The sequence below is a fragment of the Micropterus salmoides genome, unplaced genomic scaffold (assembly GCF_014851395.1).
Source record: "Micropterus salmoides isolate LMB-PRFRI ecotype aquatic unplaced genomic scaffold, ASM1485139v1 Ms_hic_scaffold_8, whole genome shotgun sequence".
Lineage (NCBI taxonomy): Eukaryota > Metazoa > Chordata > Actinopteri > Centrarchiformes > Centrarchidae > Micropterus > Micropterus salmoides.
In genome coordinates, this window is record NW_024044570.1 from 18,936,363 (window position 1) to 18,953,013 (window position 16,651).

Genomic DNA, 16,651 nt, shown 5'->3' on the forward strand with positions numbered 1-16,651 from the left:
AAGGGCCACCAGTTTCCCTCTTGTGTTATGCATTCATTATAGATGAATTTGATTCATATGTTGTGGCTTAGCAAACTTCCTCATTAAGGTGTATGATAGTGCCACTGACTCACCCTGTTATCTGTCAAGCAGGCCCCTCGCCGCTCTGAATGAAAGGAAAAACTCCCTTAGAGGGAAAACAGCGGTCACTTTGACGTCATGCTCTCCGTTTTAAAAGATGGAAAGGCCAGCAATGTACCTCATACTGGTTTCTATGGTTACAACCTCAGATAGCGCACTAATATACCGTAATAAATGTGGTGTGCAGCCTGTGTGATAATACAAAATACTAGAGGATTTATATGGTTGTTTTTGTTTTTTAAACAGCAGTGAAAACAGGTCTACTGCTGCTGTCGTTCAGTGTTGTCTGTTTCGACTCTTGGATGGACACACAGCACCAATACAGTCGTGCAAAGGAGCTTAGCTTTAATCCTGGCGTTGGTGAGACGTCACAGCTGTTTTTCCTCGCCTGCTGCCATAGTGGTTAATTTGCAGCAAAACAGCTCCTATTACAGTCGGAGATGTAGAAACTAACTCAATTGCTGAGCTCAGCGCAGCAGCACACTGGTGTGGTGCCAATCATCAGTGACCCTTTCAGCTGCTGCCTCGGCATGTGCTTTCCTCTCTTTTTTGTTTTTATTTCCTCCTCCAGCAATGAGCCAGTAAAACTGTGCTCTCTGGGATCAAGGCAAGCTACTGCCTACATCCTGGCTGCTGAGCTCCTCAAAAGTCCCCATATAATCTACAGCAGATTTCCTTTGCTTGTTAAAATGAATCCAATCTCAGCCCTGCACTACCTGCAGGGAATATAGTGGCTGTTTAATGGAAGGGATGTGTAGTTGCTAGGGGTGTGACAAGATCTCGAGCCACGAGATCTTGTGAAATTAAATTGGGACAAAAATTCTCGTCAGGTAAAGAGCTCACTCGTGAGACTCACGCAAATTACATTTTTCACACACTGTCAAGCCACACATTAATTTTATCATGCAGTGAAATATAAATGTATAACTGATAAGATAGACTCATGGAGCGAATCATCTGCAGCCAGCTGATTGACACCACCGTAGCTCTGATAGTAATCAGCTGAACCCATTCGCGCTGAGTCCAGACCTTTTTATAACAGTCAATGGTCCAGACAGCTGTGACCAGTGGTAACATAGCTGGTAGAGTTTTGCAACATAAACATCTAAAAAGTGAAGCGCAACCTTGCTCTGTTTGGGACTGTGAGCTGCACTGGAAGTTAATGTGTGTGGATTTGTGGTGAGATTTCTGCCTGATTGTTTTATTTACTTTTGGTTTCACATGCAACATGCAGTCCCAAACTGCATCGGTGAAACGGTCTGAAGGGGGTAATGTTACTACCAGTGGATCAAAAATGTAATGCACAGCAGAGTAAAGGGCAGGTAGACTTCTCATTAAGTGATGATGTTAGTCTGGTAATATTCTGCCTTTTCTCTGGACATGTCAGAGAACAGTGATAGCGTATGTTGGAGAGATTCTGAATGTACAGGAAGTTTTGACCATGAGCAGAAAATCTACTGAAACACAGAAGCTATTAAAGTCCAGGATTGTATGACTAAAATTAAATTAAATGATTTATCATTGAGGTGAAAATTGGTGCCACAGTGACATTTAGGTTACTTCCCCAAACAAAGACACAAAGAGGAGAGAAGACAAAATCAAGAATCAGCAGGAATGAGGATGATTAAATAAGTTGATCTATAGGAGAAATATGTCTGAGCTGCGCTGACTTATATTCTGTTATAGTTAGGCTATAGATTTTGAATTGTCACCTGCCACCTGAATTTTGTTTCTTTCTCTTTATATAAATAAATTTTTTAAATCACCATAAACTGAAATATGCGCAACCTGACTAATGTAAGTCTAATACTGACTCAGACTTTAGCTCAGGTTTGGCCTTCACCAACTTCTGAGAGAAATATCTGCATCTCCATCTTATTAAATGCTGGACTACCTTCACCCAAAATGTATTTTACTCTCTGCTGTGTCATACTCGGGATGTAGCAGCAGACTTTTGTGTGGTGACCATTTAATGAAAGATCTGAGACTCAATCATGAAGTCCGTGCACAACCAGGGAGCCAAACCCCAATGAGCTAAAAGCGGCTAAAAGAGTGGGCTGTTTATTCTCTGCAGTTTGAACACAACCCTTTTTCATGACATAGTCATTCACATTAGCAAAACTATGTCACTTGATGGAGCTTAAAACAAGAATCCTCAAATCACTGCGAACATTCATTAATACATTACCAAGTATGATGAATGACAATTCCATTGCATCACATCTCATGTAAAGCTAATTTATCAATGTATTTAAACTGAAGGTGTGAACTTCACCTCTCTGCAGTGAGTGACTGACTGACTGACTGACTGACTGAGGGAAGTTTCAAAGCTTTTAAAGAAAACAACAGCTTTTCTCTGACTCACAGGTGAGCAGGACAAGTTTTGGATTTTATCTTATGCAATGATCTGAAATCTCTCCCAGGTTTGGGCTCTGATGTGTGGCAGCATCTAGATGAATAATTCCACCCCCAAAAAAGTTAAAAGCTTTTTGTCTGCGTTGGGGTCTGCGTTGAGCAATCTGGCTTACACAAGAATGTATTATCTAGAATATCATCCTCACTGCTATCTGTAGGGAATATCTTATCCCAGGATCGACTCTAAATCCATAATCAATCAACATGAACAGACAGTCGTCTCTGAGGTGTGCACTGTGCGGTCAAGTGGCAATTTCTCACACAGCCCCGGGGAGGGAGTTTTAGTTTCAGTGGATTCTCAGCGAGGTAAATGTGAAGCTGTAGTTAACAGCAATGACAGCTCGGTACTTTCTTTTGCACAGACTTTCGACCCACTCATAATACAAACGGAATCTGAGCCAGTTTTGGATTTCACTTCAAAGCCTTCTAAGTTACGACAAATTCTGAGCGAGGAGCCAGAAATCCTTCTCTTTGAAAGATGAAAGTCCTCCTCTTCCACTATACTGTTATACGTTAATGTCTGCCTGCTTCAGTGGACATATGAATTGCTGAATGTTGGAAGAGTGTTTTATCCTGTTTAGACGAGCAATTTAATTTGCATTCAGATCAAAGATTCATTTTTTCCAGAAAGTGTGATTTGAGCATAAAATATTATTGAGATGTTCATTATCATTCACCAGAGTTGCCGTTTGCCTTGCTCTGTTGTTACAGAGCTGTGAACATTAACATTTGTGACCACAAGCTGCTCATTTCTTTATGTATGAAACTGGCAGGGGAATAAATGTCATAAAGAGATATTGATCAGAAATTAATTTCCCTTCTAAGTACGAGCTGTCACACATGCATGTGCTGAAACCAGATAACTCCCACTGAGAAAATGTCACCGTCTCTTGAATATTATTTTGCAAATTGAGCGCACAACAAACGGACAGCAGTTATCAAGCTTGCAGACTGATGAGTCAATAAGATGTAACTTTTAAAGCACCTGGCCTTCACGCCTTTAATGTCAGACACAGGTACAGATACAGATACAGGTATCTGAAGAGTAATTTACAAGCACATACATTACGTGTACACGTTGACATTTCTGAAGCGGTGCAGTGTATGTACATGAAAACAAAAACATCATCATCAATATTATTGTTATTATTCACCGTTGCCCTCCTGTCCACGAGAAATAGGACTGCCTCAGTGAGTGCGTATCTGTTATCTAACCAATTAAGATCCAGCTTCCTTTCAGCAGCAGCCAGCTCTACCTCCCTGTGCAGCCTGTGAATCAATAGCAGCACACTGAACTCCTGACTTATAGTCAGGTTGTCACGAAGGAGCAGCCTGTGTCTGCTGGCTGAGTAAAGCAAATAGCCGGGACATTAGCACAATCCCTTAGTCTCTCTTTGATGGCTGCGCAGAGCTTTGGGACCTGGAGAATCAATCAGAAGTGAAAGAGTCACATTTCTTAGGAGGAAGGGCTTGACCTTACTTGACCAGAGCCAGTGGCAATGGCATAGGTCAGTCTTATCACAGGGAGCTTAGAAAGCAAACACAGGCAGCCCATTTATGAGGACTTTCAGGCTGTTTTTGCTCTTATTATACTGACAAACTGATTTGTTTTCTTGCACAGATAATGCAGTGTTTTGCTATGTATTAGCTTGTATTGTACGTCACCATCTGCAATGATTATATGAAACATACGGCAGTGCATCAAAAGTCATAAGTGCTATAAAACAACTAAGATAGTTTCATTTATCTGCTTACTTAATCCGTAAAGCTTAATCACTGCACATCTGATTTAAATTTTGCAGTGAGGATGTCAGTGGGAGTCTGCTAGTCATTAACTTTGAGAGGAATATCTTGAAAGTCTATTGGGTGTATATGTGTGTTAGGGGGATGAAGAGGTACCGTCAGTGAGGACGTGGAGTGTGACTCATCTCGCTGAGACGTCAGTGCTCCGTCATCAGTTGCAGCAGTCTATCACACACACACACACACACACACACACAGCTACATCTCTCCTCCGGGCTTGCAGGCAGCACCAGCCACCTCACATCCCTCCACAGCAGCAGCACCAATACACTGCTCTACAGACACATAAGCTTATTTGCTCAGATTGACTGCATGTTAGCATGTTAACCTGTTGATACAGAACTGTTACATACTGTATGAGCGCACAGTGTGTAAGTAACAGCTTGCCCCTCCACTATGCCATCTGCTTCAATTCTACTGGAATTACAAATGAGCAAGATGTATAAAGTGGGTTGATGAGTTGCCTGGAGACTCTGTGTGTATGATCACCAGAGAGTCTGTCTGAACTCACAGGAAGATGCATTCTTTTGTAAATTGAAATGTGTAGGTAAAATTGTTCAGTCATAATAAGAAGTGAGTTCTCTGAGGCACAACTAACGAGTGGGACTGGGTGGTCCTCGAAGTCAAAGAATCTCAGAAATATCTTCTGTGTTTGAGCCATGACAAGGGAGATTGAAAGCAGCTATAAATACAAAAGCCTTGGGTACATAATACAGGAGAGTGGAGGCTGGTGAATGTGTGAAACTAGTTTGTACAATGTGTCGTAGGCAAAACTGTGTACACTCGAAGGCGGGGTGAAAAGCTGGCTGTCGTACATAAGAGTGAGAGTGATAGTTGTTCAACTTAGGAAAACGGCACACTTTAGGATAATCTTTGCTTTCTTTGTACATCTGACGATGAAAGTAGTTGTGTAAACATTAAACAAGACTAAAAATCTACAGCCGTGCTAGCGGCTCTTTAAGGCTACTTAGACTAGGGTGACCATATTTTGGTTTTCAGAAAGAGGACAGTGGGGGCAGGAGGCAGACTGGGCTGGGGCTGTTGCTCTCAAGAAGAGATGCGGCAAAAAAGCAAATATTTGTATAATGACAACCTGGCTTTGGCGTAATGTACTGTACATCTGTCCAATGCAGAGGCACTATCCACCTGGAGGAGTAGCTAGTATAAATTTGTGTATTAGTACAATATTATGACAATAAAAGTTTTATGTAATATGTATGTGCAATACATGTTTTTGCAGAAATGAAAGTTCTGTTTACTTCTTTATGTCCGATGTACACTTTTTGCAATAAAGATTTAAGGATAAAAAAAAAAGTTTCTGATTATTCCGACACCACATGAATACATCAGTCAACGCTCGCCACTCCCTTTCCAAGCTCGCAGGAGATGCTACGGTGGCCAACACGCTCTGTCGGCTCTTGTGCTGAATAAAAGTGTGGTCCTCCATTTCTCTAAATTTCACTTCTAATAAACGAGACTACTACTACTACTGCTACTACCAACCTTACTTGTTATTGTTCTTTTTTGTACATATTCAATGTAGTGCCGAAAAGCGCTCTGTAGCTCTGTCACTTCTGTCATTAGAGCCTCATAAATATTACACACTGAACCTTTAAATCCTTGTGCAAGAACAATGGTCCACATGGTGGTTAGTCACTAATTTCTGTGCTGTAGCACCACATCAACCTTTTTTCTCCCGCCCAATCCAGGTTGTGATTGGTTGGTTCATGAAAAGTGACATTGATGAGAAACTTTATAAAAAAAGCACCCAATCTTCTCCCTACTCCATCTCTGTCAGTGGAGATGGCAGACAATAGTACCGACAGCTTGTAAGAAGTCCCGGTACGCCAAAGAGTAAAATGTCAGTGCTCTGTCGATTTATGCTACCTATCTTTTTTGTGTGAACATACAGTGTATTGTTTGAAGCAAAGGTTAGGTTAGAAAAGGTTATGCCTTTCATGTACATATGACAAACTAAAAATCAATCAATCAATCAAAATTTATTTATAGAGCATTTTACAATCCAAGTGGACACAAAGTGCTGTACAGTAAAACAATAAATTAATACATAAAAGACACTAAAAACAAAGCTCACACGATGCATAAAATACAAATAAAAACAATAACAACCATACAATAAAACAAAAAAATCAATACAACTAAAACAAGAAATGTCAACTTCAGTTTTCAAAGGCCAGAGAAAAGAGGTGGATTTTAAGAAGAGACTTAAAAACAGACAGTGAAGATGCCTGTCTAATGTGCAGAGGTAGATCGTTCCACAGTTTAGGAGCTGCTACAGCAAAAGCTCGGTCCCCTCTGAGCTTGCGCTTAGTTTTGGGCACACTTAGGAGCAGTTGATCGGCTGACCTGAGAGAACGGGTGGGTAGGGCAAGACCATTAAGCAAATAAAAAAATAAAAGCAAATAAAAGAATCTTAAAATGGATCCTATGATGTAAGGCAGCCAGTGGAGTGAGGCTAAAATGGAGGAAATGTGCTCATATTACGCGTTCAAGTTAAAAGACGCACTGCAGCGTTTTGTACCATCTGGAGACAAGCAATAGAGGACCCACTGACCCCACATACAGTGCATTACAGTAATCCAACCGAGTGGTAACAGAGGCATGGATTACTGTTTCAAAGTGCTGCCTAGAAAGAAATGGCTTTATTTTGGCCAGTTGCCTCAATTTAAAAAAGCTTGTTTTTACGACTGTCGAGCTCAAGGTCAGAGTCGATTTTAACCCCAAGGTTAGTGATTGTTGGCTAGATGTACTGTCTCAAGGAACCCAGATCAACACGGGGAGTCCCAGTACATCCACCAAAAAACATCACAGAACAGAACATAGCTTCTGTATGCTGTAACTTTACTATTATTATAAAACAAAACATATGTGATTTGTTTTATTTCCACTTAATGCTTTTAGCCGTTAACACCAGTGTTAGTGTGCAGGGAGGACTGAGGGAGCCAGGCCTCTACAGATGGACGGGTTTGCAGCTTCGGTCTCCTACTATAAACCTGTTATAGCTGAAGTTTGAATTTACTGTGGTGATTTTGTTTGTTTTTGTAGACATGTCAGTCACAATGGGAAGTGGTTTGTATTGTTGACTAATGTCCCATTTGCTCTCATCTTATTGTGGATTGTTTATATTGTAAGCACACATCATCCCTCTTGTGAACACCTACCAACCTTGGTCAACACCTTCCCCACATAAACAGTAGAGCAATAGAATAAGCAGGGACAAGGACTGCAGTGCAGAATAAGCAGGGACAAGGACTGCAAAGGGAGTTTGGCATAATACATATAAACAAAGCAATGGAAAGCTAAAACCAGACAACACTGACAAAGCTCTAACCACTGTGGTACAAAGCCAACTTTACTCCACCAAGTGATATCTGCTCTAAAGATATGCTACCTAAAATTCAATAAAGGCGCATTTTAGTTAAGTAGATTTACTGTCTGACTAAATACCACCTGACCACGGAAAGCAGAAGTACATACAACTGAGGGCAGTGCTATATTATATCCAGTCTGTGTTGATGAGAGAGATAAGCCTGCTACCAGTAAGGGGAAATGGTAAACATCCAGGGAGATTAGATGAGAGACATGCACAGTTGAAACCCGGTTTTAGTGGGTGGACTGCCAAAACAACCCACCATCTAATTTTGACATGTAAAATCAAAAGTCTATGTTGTTCAGATTTAATCCATACATTTAATTTTAGCTTTAGGTCAACACATGAAGCTTCAAACTAATTTGACAGTGGTGGTGGTAAACAGAAGAGCGCATGCTGATTGGTAGATAAGCCTGATCTTATCTGGAGTGTGCAACAGCTGTCGGTGCATGCTGGCCTGCTCCTGGAGCGTGAGCTCTGGGTGTGGTTTCTAGTCAGCCTGCTGTGTCTTTCCTGGGAAAGACACACACAGAGCCTAAAAGCTACAGTAAAACTTGTTTAGGTCACGTGACCACGCAGCCTTGAGTTGTTGCTGGAATCCTTCACAGATGACAAATGTTCTTTATGCCGGTGTCAGTTACTCCCAAACAGCCACTTGTTTGTACAAGTAATGTTGTGCTTAGAGGAAACATCAGTGTGGTGAATAATGGTTTAGGGTCGTCTACATGTTTTCCACAGAGGAGCGCCTCAAAGTCACATTATTCATTTAACCCAGGTGGTTCTGCAGAGTGAGTCACATCACCTTCAGTAAAGACAGGAACTCCACCTCACAGATTTTCTGAGTGGACAACGTGCTTACGTATCTGGAGACAGGAGGGAGGAAGGCTCATGAAAGTGACAGACACCAGAGCAACTCTGTGGCGAGTGAGTCACTGTACCTGCCTACTGGCAAGTGCCTGACGAAATGAAAAGCAGAACTGCCAGTTCTTGGCTGTCTCATGTTACACTGTGTGATAAGAAGAGAGATTGATTTGCAAGAAGAGGAAGAACACACACACACACACACACACACACACACACACACACACACACACACACACACACACACACACACATTAATTACATATGGAGCAACATATTAATTAATGGTAGCATACACATGCTAAGCAGTTTTTATTCTATCCAGGACCAAATGTGTCATATGTCGCTGACATTTCTCACACAAAGCTGGCTATGCCTACAAGTATCCTTACTCATCATCAGACTTGATCTCATTTCTGGCTTGACACTTCTCATGTTGCCACTTTGCTCTGTGAAATGTCAGTGTTACCTTTTGAATGATGAGTGATGAATATGGGTGTGTCTCAGAGGCCACCGGGAAAGGCTTCCACCCTTGCCAACTTCTTCAAGAGTGTCAACAAAGATTCCCCTTGAGCACATTCCCAAGAAGACATCTAATTGGTTAGTGCATGTTATCTATTAGTTCTGGGTAAATATTACATATTGTTTGTTAAACATAACACATAATGACTCTAATCAAATATATTAACTATTTTTGATACAGGCGGATGACATTCCAGTGTGCATGAAAACACAGTTAATGGTTACATAAAAAACAAGTAAGTGTTGTTGGTGGCATGTTGATTTGATGACTTTTTTAAAGGGATAACTGTTTTGGGTGTCAGTCTGTGATACATTTGACCTGTCTGCTTCCTGAAATAAAATGATTGGTTGTTTGACTATATGAGTCAATTTTTATAGTTTTTTTAGCCATGCTAACGACTTGGCTCTGTTGAGCCACCGCTTTGGTCCAGACTACTGGATAGATTGCCATGAAATTCATGACATTCATGGTGCCCTGAGGATGAAGTCTAATTACACTGAACAAAATTATAAACGCGATGCTTTTGTTTTTGCCCCCATTCATCATGAGCTGAACTCAAAGATCTAAGACTTTCTCTATGTACACAAAAGGCCTGTTTCTCTCAAATACTGTTCACAAATCTATCAAAATTTGTTTTAGTTAGCACTTCTCACAGGTGTGGCATATCAAGATGCTGATCAGACAGCATGGCTATTGCACAGGTGTGCCTCAGGCTGGCAATAAAATAAAATAAAAGGCCACTCAAAAATGTGACGCTGGATTTTAAAACGTTGGAACGTTGCCTTATCTCCTGCTCCACCCTGCTTCAATTTTGCTCCAGTACCGTTCAAATGTGGTTTTTGCTGCTCATTTATTTTGGATTCTAGGCTAGGATTTAAGCTAAGCTCAAGCTTTAGCTTTTTTGGAGTAAGCAGTGAGCGATTTGAGTGGAGCAGTGAGAAATTTATTGAGCGCAGGGGTCTGAAGGGTCTATGACCGGGGGAGCTGCTCCACTCCGCTCACATGATTGCACTAATGTGTCTAAGTACAGCCTCACAGAGTCACTACCATATTCATATGATTCAATTTTCTACTTATTTTCTAACATTTCTGAATGTCAGTCAGTATATGCCTGTCTCAGTCTTAAAAGAGTTGAAGGTGAACTGGTGAACAACAATGAAATAAGTACAGGACATTATTATCTAGAAATGTTGGATTTTATAAATATATGAGGTTGTCAATCAACCAAATCACAAAACCAATCACCCACCTTGATGTATTTACACCTACACTGCTCTTATATCATATACTGTCCACTATTTACTTGCACACTATGACAGCCTGGCAGCCTAACAGAACCATAAAACACAAACACGCAAGATCAAATTAAATGTCCTACTAGCATATGATGAATATTACACAATAACCATCAATCATCAAGGTAGCTGTTTTAGTACATTCCCATGAATCAAAGCTTCAATTAATGTGCACCACCCTGCCACTGTACTGCCAGATCAGTAAGCTTGGTGTAATGAAGGCTCCAACAGACATCAGTTCCACCTCAGCCAAGAAGTCAAAGAGAGACAGATTCCTCTCTCGCCTCCCACTTTGTTTTTCTCCCCTCAGAAACAGACGATGATAGCCATCTGGTGTGTCTCCACAGTGTTTCTACTGTTCCATTAAAGGGTATTTGTTTAGTCTGTGTTTATCTACTATAGTTGCGTGTTGTGGTTCACAGTCACTGTAAGTCATTTATTATCTGTGTTATTCCATATGGGATCCACCAGGGTTCAATTGTGGGTCCTTTACAGATCTTTCTGGAGATGCTACCTACTATTAGGCGATGAAAAGGCATACTGTTAAGTTTTTCATTATTTGAGCACCCCAGTAGCAACCAAGGGCCTTTGTTGCATGTCACACACCTCTCTCTACCCCACCCTCTTGTCAATCTTTTCACTGTCTACTATCAAATTAAGGTAAGAAAGGCAGAAACATTCTTGTAAAAAAAAAAAAAAAACATTCTGTATGATCTTACTCCTGCTCACGTTACAGAACTATCATCTCCACACTGACCCTTTAGATCATCCATACAAGGTATGTCCATTATTTCACTATGTTTGTGCAGGTTTATTTGAGGTTGACATACACTGAATGTAGCTCTGGATTTCCTTTGTGAAGAAATGATCAAAAACAAATGTTTCATGCTACTGATTCTCCTTGTGCCCCAAGTGTATGGGCTTCTGTACGCGTAAGGTACTTTCTTTCTTTTTTTATGAAGCACTTTTGTACAAAATAAACTTGAACTGCAGTACTAAATCAGAAACAGCACAAAATCCCCTCATGACACATTAAAGCAACAGTGGAATGATAAACTGACTGACATTGTCCATCTGGACTTGGATTAAACTATTAATTTAACTATGACACATCCCAATGGTCTAATTAACTCCACTTCATCATGTGCCACCGAGGTAGCGTATTACAGCGACACCTTTGCTGCCAGCACTGGGGTTTAAGCCTCTGTTTGTGGACAGCTGGCCAACATTGCCTTATAGCGCACCATTTCACACTGCAGAAGTCTTAAAATGTGTTGTTTGGTGTTATACTGTATACTGTATAATGTATGTAGTGCAGGCTCATAACTGTGGTTTCTTGTTTGGAAAGTTTAGTTTTAGTCAAACTAAAATAAAGCAGATGCCAGTGACACTTAATGTTGTTGACTTTGTGGTTGTGCAGGGCTGATGAGGCAGAGTCCCTGAGGCCCCTGGAGGGTTTATGAGTGTTAGAGTTGCGCCTGTCCAGAGATCAACAGATGTTAGCTTCCACTGATAGCTGATAATGACCTGCAGACTGAGGGGAGGCAGTCTGTGTCTCTGACTAAATAGTATGTCTCAGTAGGGAATAGTTTTGACACAGGCTGCTTTTCCTTGAAAAGGTGAGCGTGATGGAGTCTTATGTCACAGCTTCACTTTCAAAGACTCAGGGCTTTAATGACACAGGGAAAGCCTTGGTGTTTCTTACAGTAAATTTAGTCCTGACCAGCTTGTCTGTTGTAATCAGTCAGGTAAATGCACCAGACTTTTTCAGGGGTTTCATTATCGTCTTATTCACCTTTTTCAGGAGTTGCAGCTCTGATCACATCAGGCGCTGCAGCTAGCACATCACCCACACACTGAGCTACAGACCACACCACTGTGCTATGTTGAATCATCCTGTCTGACCAGCTTTGCACACTGTTCTGATAAATAACTGTGAAGTGCTCTTAGCAGCACTGCTTGCAGCAGGCGACTGACAGGGCTCAATCAATGCATCTGCCAGAAAACTGAGAAAGGCTAATGAGATTTTCCATCATTGTCTCTCTGTCATTTTACAGCACAGAAATGCTGAGCCTGTCAAATCTGCTCTGAAACATTCTGCCTGTCACTGCTTGTGATTCTTATTTTTGTCAGCTTATTTGTTGAAATATTTCTATTATTAAATACGTCTGTATTGGACCTCAACAGGCAGGTTTAGCGGATGTGTTTCTCCAGAGCAACATGCCACGAACACCAAGATAGGAGTTCTGTCTTGCTTAAAGGAAAGGGAAAAATGCTTATACGCTTTTCTTTCCAAGGGTTAGCTCACTACTACTCTTTTGTCTGTATGTTAAAGGGTAACTTTGGTATTTTTCAAGCTGGACACTATTTTCCCATGTTTTTGTGTTTGTGTGACAAAATTTATGAAAGTGGTCCAGTATTGAGCGTGCTGCAGTCAACAGCTACAAGACAGGGCTGCAATGTAATCCTTGTGGGCAGTTGCACCCCGTCAAAGTGCATCCACTAAGGTGCTTGTTTTTTCTACTGACATGCTCAGATTGTTTTGTCTGACAACATTGTGGAAAGGATCCCTACAGAGATAGGCATTTTTTAAAAGAGTAAGATCTTTTTTATTTAACCAGAAACGCTATATTGCTCTTGACAAAGCCACCAGACTCCTTTGATAAAAACAGTAATTGTCCCAATGAGTTACATTCGCACAAAAACATTGGAAAATAAGGTCCAGGTTGAAAAACACCAAAGTTACCCGTTGCTAAGCACAAAGACAGGAAACAGAAGGAAACAGCTAGCCAGGCTCTGTCCAAAGGTATATAAGACCTGCCTATTGGCACCTATAAAGCTCACTAATCACCAGTCAAAAACCAAAGCGTAAAAGTTTAATTCCCCTTTTTAGTTCTGTGTCAGACTATTTCTTAGCTGTGACCAATAACTTATTTGAGTCTCCACAGGTTGTCTGGTAGCTGCTCAGAGCCAAGAAATTACTTCGGCACATAATGTGTGTTAATTTGTGAGTTTTAGATGTGCTCGTATGTGTTTCCCCCTGTTTCTAGTCTTTATGCTAAGCTTAGCTAGGTGGCTGATGGCAGTAGTTTCATATTTACAGCACAGATAAGAAAGTAGATGTGTGTATTTCCCAAAATGCCTAACTGTAGTTCTTTTGAGGGTTTAGAAACTGAGTTTTAGTAAATGGTCTGTACTTGTATAGTGCCTTTCTAATCTTCTGACCATTTAAAGCGCTTTTACACTATGTCACATTCATCCATTCGCACACATCCATACACTGATGGCAGAGGTTAAGGTGCCAACTGCTCATCACAAACAGAAATTAACATTCACACACACTCACACACCAATGGCACAGCCACCGGGAGCAATTTGGGGTTCAGTATCTTGCCAAAGGACACTCCAACATGCAGACTGAAGGAGCTGGGGGATCAAACAGATGATTTTCCGATTAGTGGGCACCCCGTTCCACCTCCTGAGCCACAGGCGCCCATTTTCCATCATGACCAGTTTTACGTTTTTCACCTTGGAGTTTATTAGAGTTTCTAACATGCTGTTTTATAACGTATGTTCACATTACTCCCTTGTCATACCAAATCATTAACAAATGTATTAGATGCACTGGAGAAAATCACATTCAGAGTAACAACAAAACCTCAGTAACTGAATCGTGTTTAAAGAGCTTGCATGGAGCTCTGATAGTGCACCTTATGGTACGGCTAAATTTGACTCCACAGCACACAACCCTAATCAGTTGCATCAAAACAATCATTAACTAACCTCCCGCTGCCTCCCTCCACTTTCACAGCCTCCTTCTCCTCACACGACAGAGGGCAAGACTCTAGACAACACCTCAGAGACTCCTCGCTCTAACCTCCCACACCCCATGTCCCATCTTCCCCTTCATAGAGCTCCATGATATAAACAAGACCTCACACACAGCACAAAGAAGAGGCTGAATCAGTGTAGTACACACACACACACACACACACACACTGAAAAAAACATGTTCAACACAATGTTTAGAACATTATGTCGTCAACAAAGTTCAGATGTACTGTGTTTTACTTTCAGCCTGTAAAAATGCATTAAATTAATGAATTTAGCTCTGGCTTTAGGGTATTACTGCCACAATAATTCTAGATGCCAGAACATGTTGTGCATTACTCCTCTGTACGGCTACTCTGTTAATTGTACAGTATGTCCTACATGTTGCACAGCACATACCCATAAAACTGCAGGCAAACTCTTTTTTGGGGGGATTTTATCCAGCTTTTATGTTTCAGTTGATAGTAGCCGACTGGAAAACTGCTGTCCAATCAGAGCACACATGGCTCTAGGTTGAGGGTTTTTTTCTATTTAATAATTTTTAATTACCTCTAATGGGTAACACTGGCAAAGAGTTGAAATTATTGCTTGAATTAATAGTCACAATTATGCTGTTAATGAAATTTCCTTTATATACAGTATATTACGATCTGCTTTATAAGCCTTACAGCAGAGAAAACATGATCAGCCATGAAACAAATTAAATCATATTAAACACCTTTGCAATTACTTTTTTTCCTCTAGTCCAACCTAAAAAGAATCTCATCAAATCATTGTGGTACATTAATGTCTCGTTGTCACATGTCCAGGTTATCTAAAGTAAACATAAAACTATAAACAACGGGCTTTCGTCAGCGACACACCAGTCTCCTCTGTATTTATACTGGCTCTTTAATGGTGAAAAGGTGATAAAGCTAAGCCAGTGGCCGTAATATGAGTGGTGTCCTCCCATAGGTTGGGAGGTTACAAACACACCATTGATAGGCTGCCTCTGAATGGTGTTAAGAAGAAGCCATCTGCTCCTGTTTATGGTTCATTAACCCCGCTACCCCTGGATAACCAGACTGCCCCTACAGCAACAGGTACAAGAGGCCGGGGCTTCTTGTTGAGATAATACTTAGAGAAATATATCACTGGCCAAGCATTGTTTCTGCTTCAACATGCTCCTTAATTCAATAATTTTCCACTAAACAACAATAACTGGAAAATCCTTACCTTCCCAGAAGCCCATAACCATACTGTGAATCTGCCAGCAGTAATGTGATCTCGCCCTTCTGCATGGATATGACACACTCCTCCAGGGCCTACATGTGTCAAAAAACAATGCGTTATTTAGAGGACTGAACATAAGTACACAAAATAAGCATAACATTATGTTGTGCATTTCCTTAAGTGACTACAACATCTGATGAGGAATTTCGAGTTTCAGACATGTGGCCCAGCTTTTTATCCATACTGGGTCTAGGGATATCGGCCAGTTGGTTCAGACTGCAACATATTAACAACTACTGGACAGATTGCCATAAAATTTGGTACACATATTTGTGGTTCCCACAGGATTAATGACAAGGATTTTGGTGATCCCCTGACTTTTCCTTTAACGCCAACATGAGGTTGTTGGTCAAGGTTGAAATGTCAAAGTTGACATTTCTGATTTTGATTGAAAAGTCTCAATAACTATTGGATGGATTGAAACTTTGCGCACACATTCATGTTCCAATAGTATGGTTCCTGATACACAAAACTAAAGCTGCATTTTGTTTTGTGCTAATTAGCAGATGTTAGTATGATAACACGCTAAACTAAGATAGCCAACATGGTAAACATTATACCTGCTTTACATCAGCATGTTAGCATTGCCATTGTGATGTTAGCATTTAGCTCAATGCACCTTTGTACCTAGGAACAGCCTTACAGAGCTGCAAACATGGCTGTAGACTCTTGTTTCCCTTTCACAGTCTCTTTTGGGCACTAATGAAGTTTGATGTAATATATATACGTGCTCTACACTGGAGAAAACTACCCTGTTCAAGAAAAGGGTTAGGTTTAGGGTTAAAAGCTTTTACCTGGTTTACATCTCCCTCTCCAATAACAAAGACTAGCTTGCAGTCCTTCTCCACCACAGTGCGGTCCTCAAGGACACACTGCATCTTGACAGTAACCTCCTGGCCCCAGGTGGGGCGCAGGCTGTGTGGAGCCGTGGACTCCAACACCTTCTTCCTCAACAGCCGGTCCTCTGCATGAGCAAAGAAGTGAAGGTCATGCAGGAGGAAGCCAGCTTAATCTTCTAGTTATTGGTAAACACATGCTCAGAAACAGCCACAAACACACCAAACTTGATCAGTAGTTACTGGTAAATTAGTGAGATTTCCAACTAGGTCTTAAAGTGTTTCTCTACATGTGTATCCTCAC

The 16,651-nt window shown here is 41.0% G+C and overlaps 1 protein-coding gene across 1 annotated transcript in view; it reads right to left on the reverse strand.

Annotated features, from left to right (window-relative positions):
• fkbp16 (FKBP prolyl isomerase 16) overlaps positions 1 to 16,651 on the reverse strand; it is a 37,637-nt gene that overhangs the window by 18,864 nt on the left and 2,122 nt on the right. The window contains exons 2-3 of the mRNA XM_038706918.1: positions 16,306 to 16,475; positions 15,455 to 15,543 (exon numbers count right to left, since the gene is read on the reverse strand). Coding sequence (XP_038562846.1) covers positions 15,455 to 15,543; positions 16,306 to 16,475 — 259 coding nt within the window. The remainder of the gene's footprint in view (positions 1 to 15,454; positions 15,544 to 16,305; positions 16,476 to 16,651) is intronic.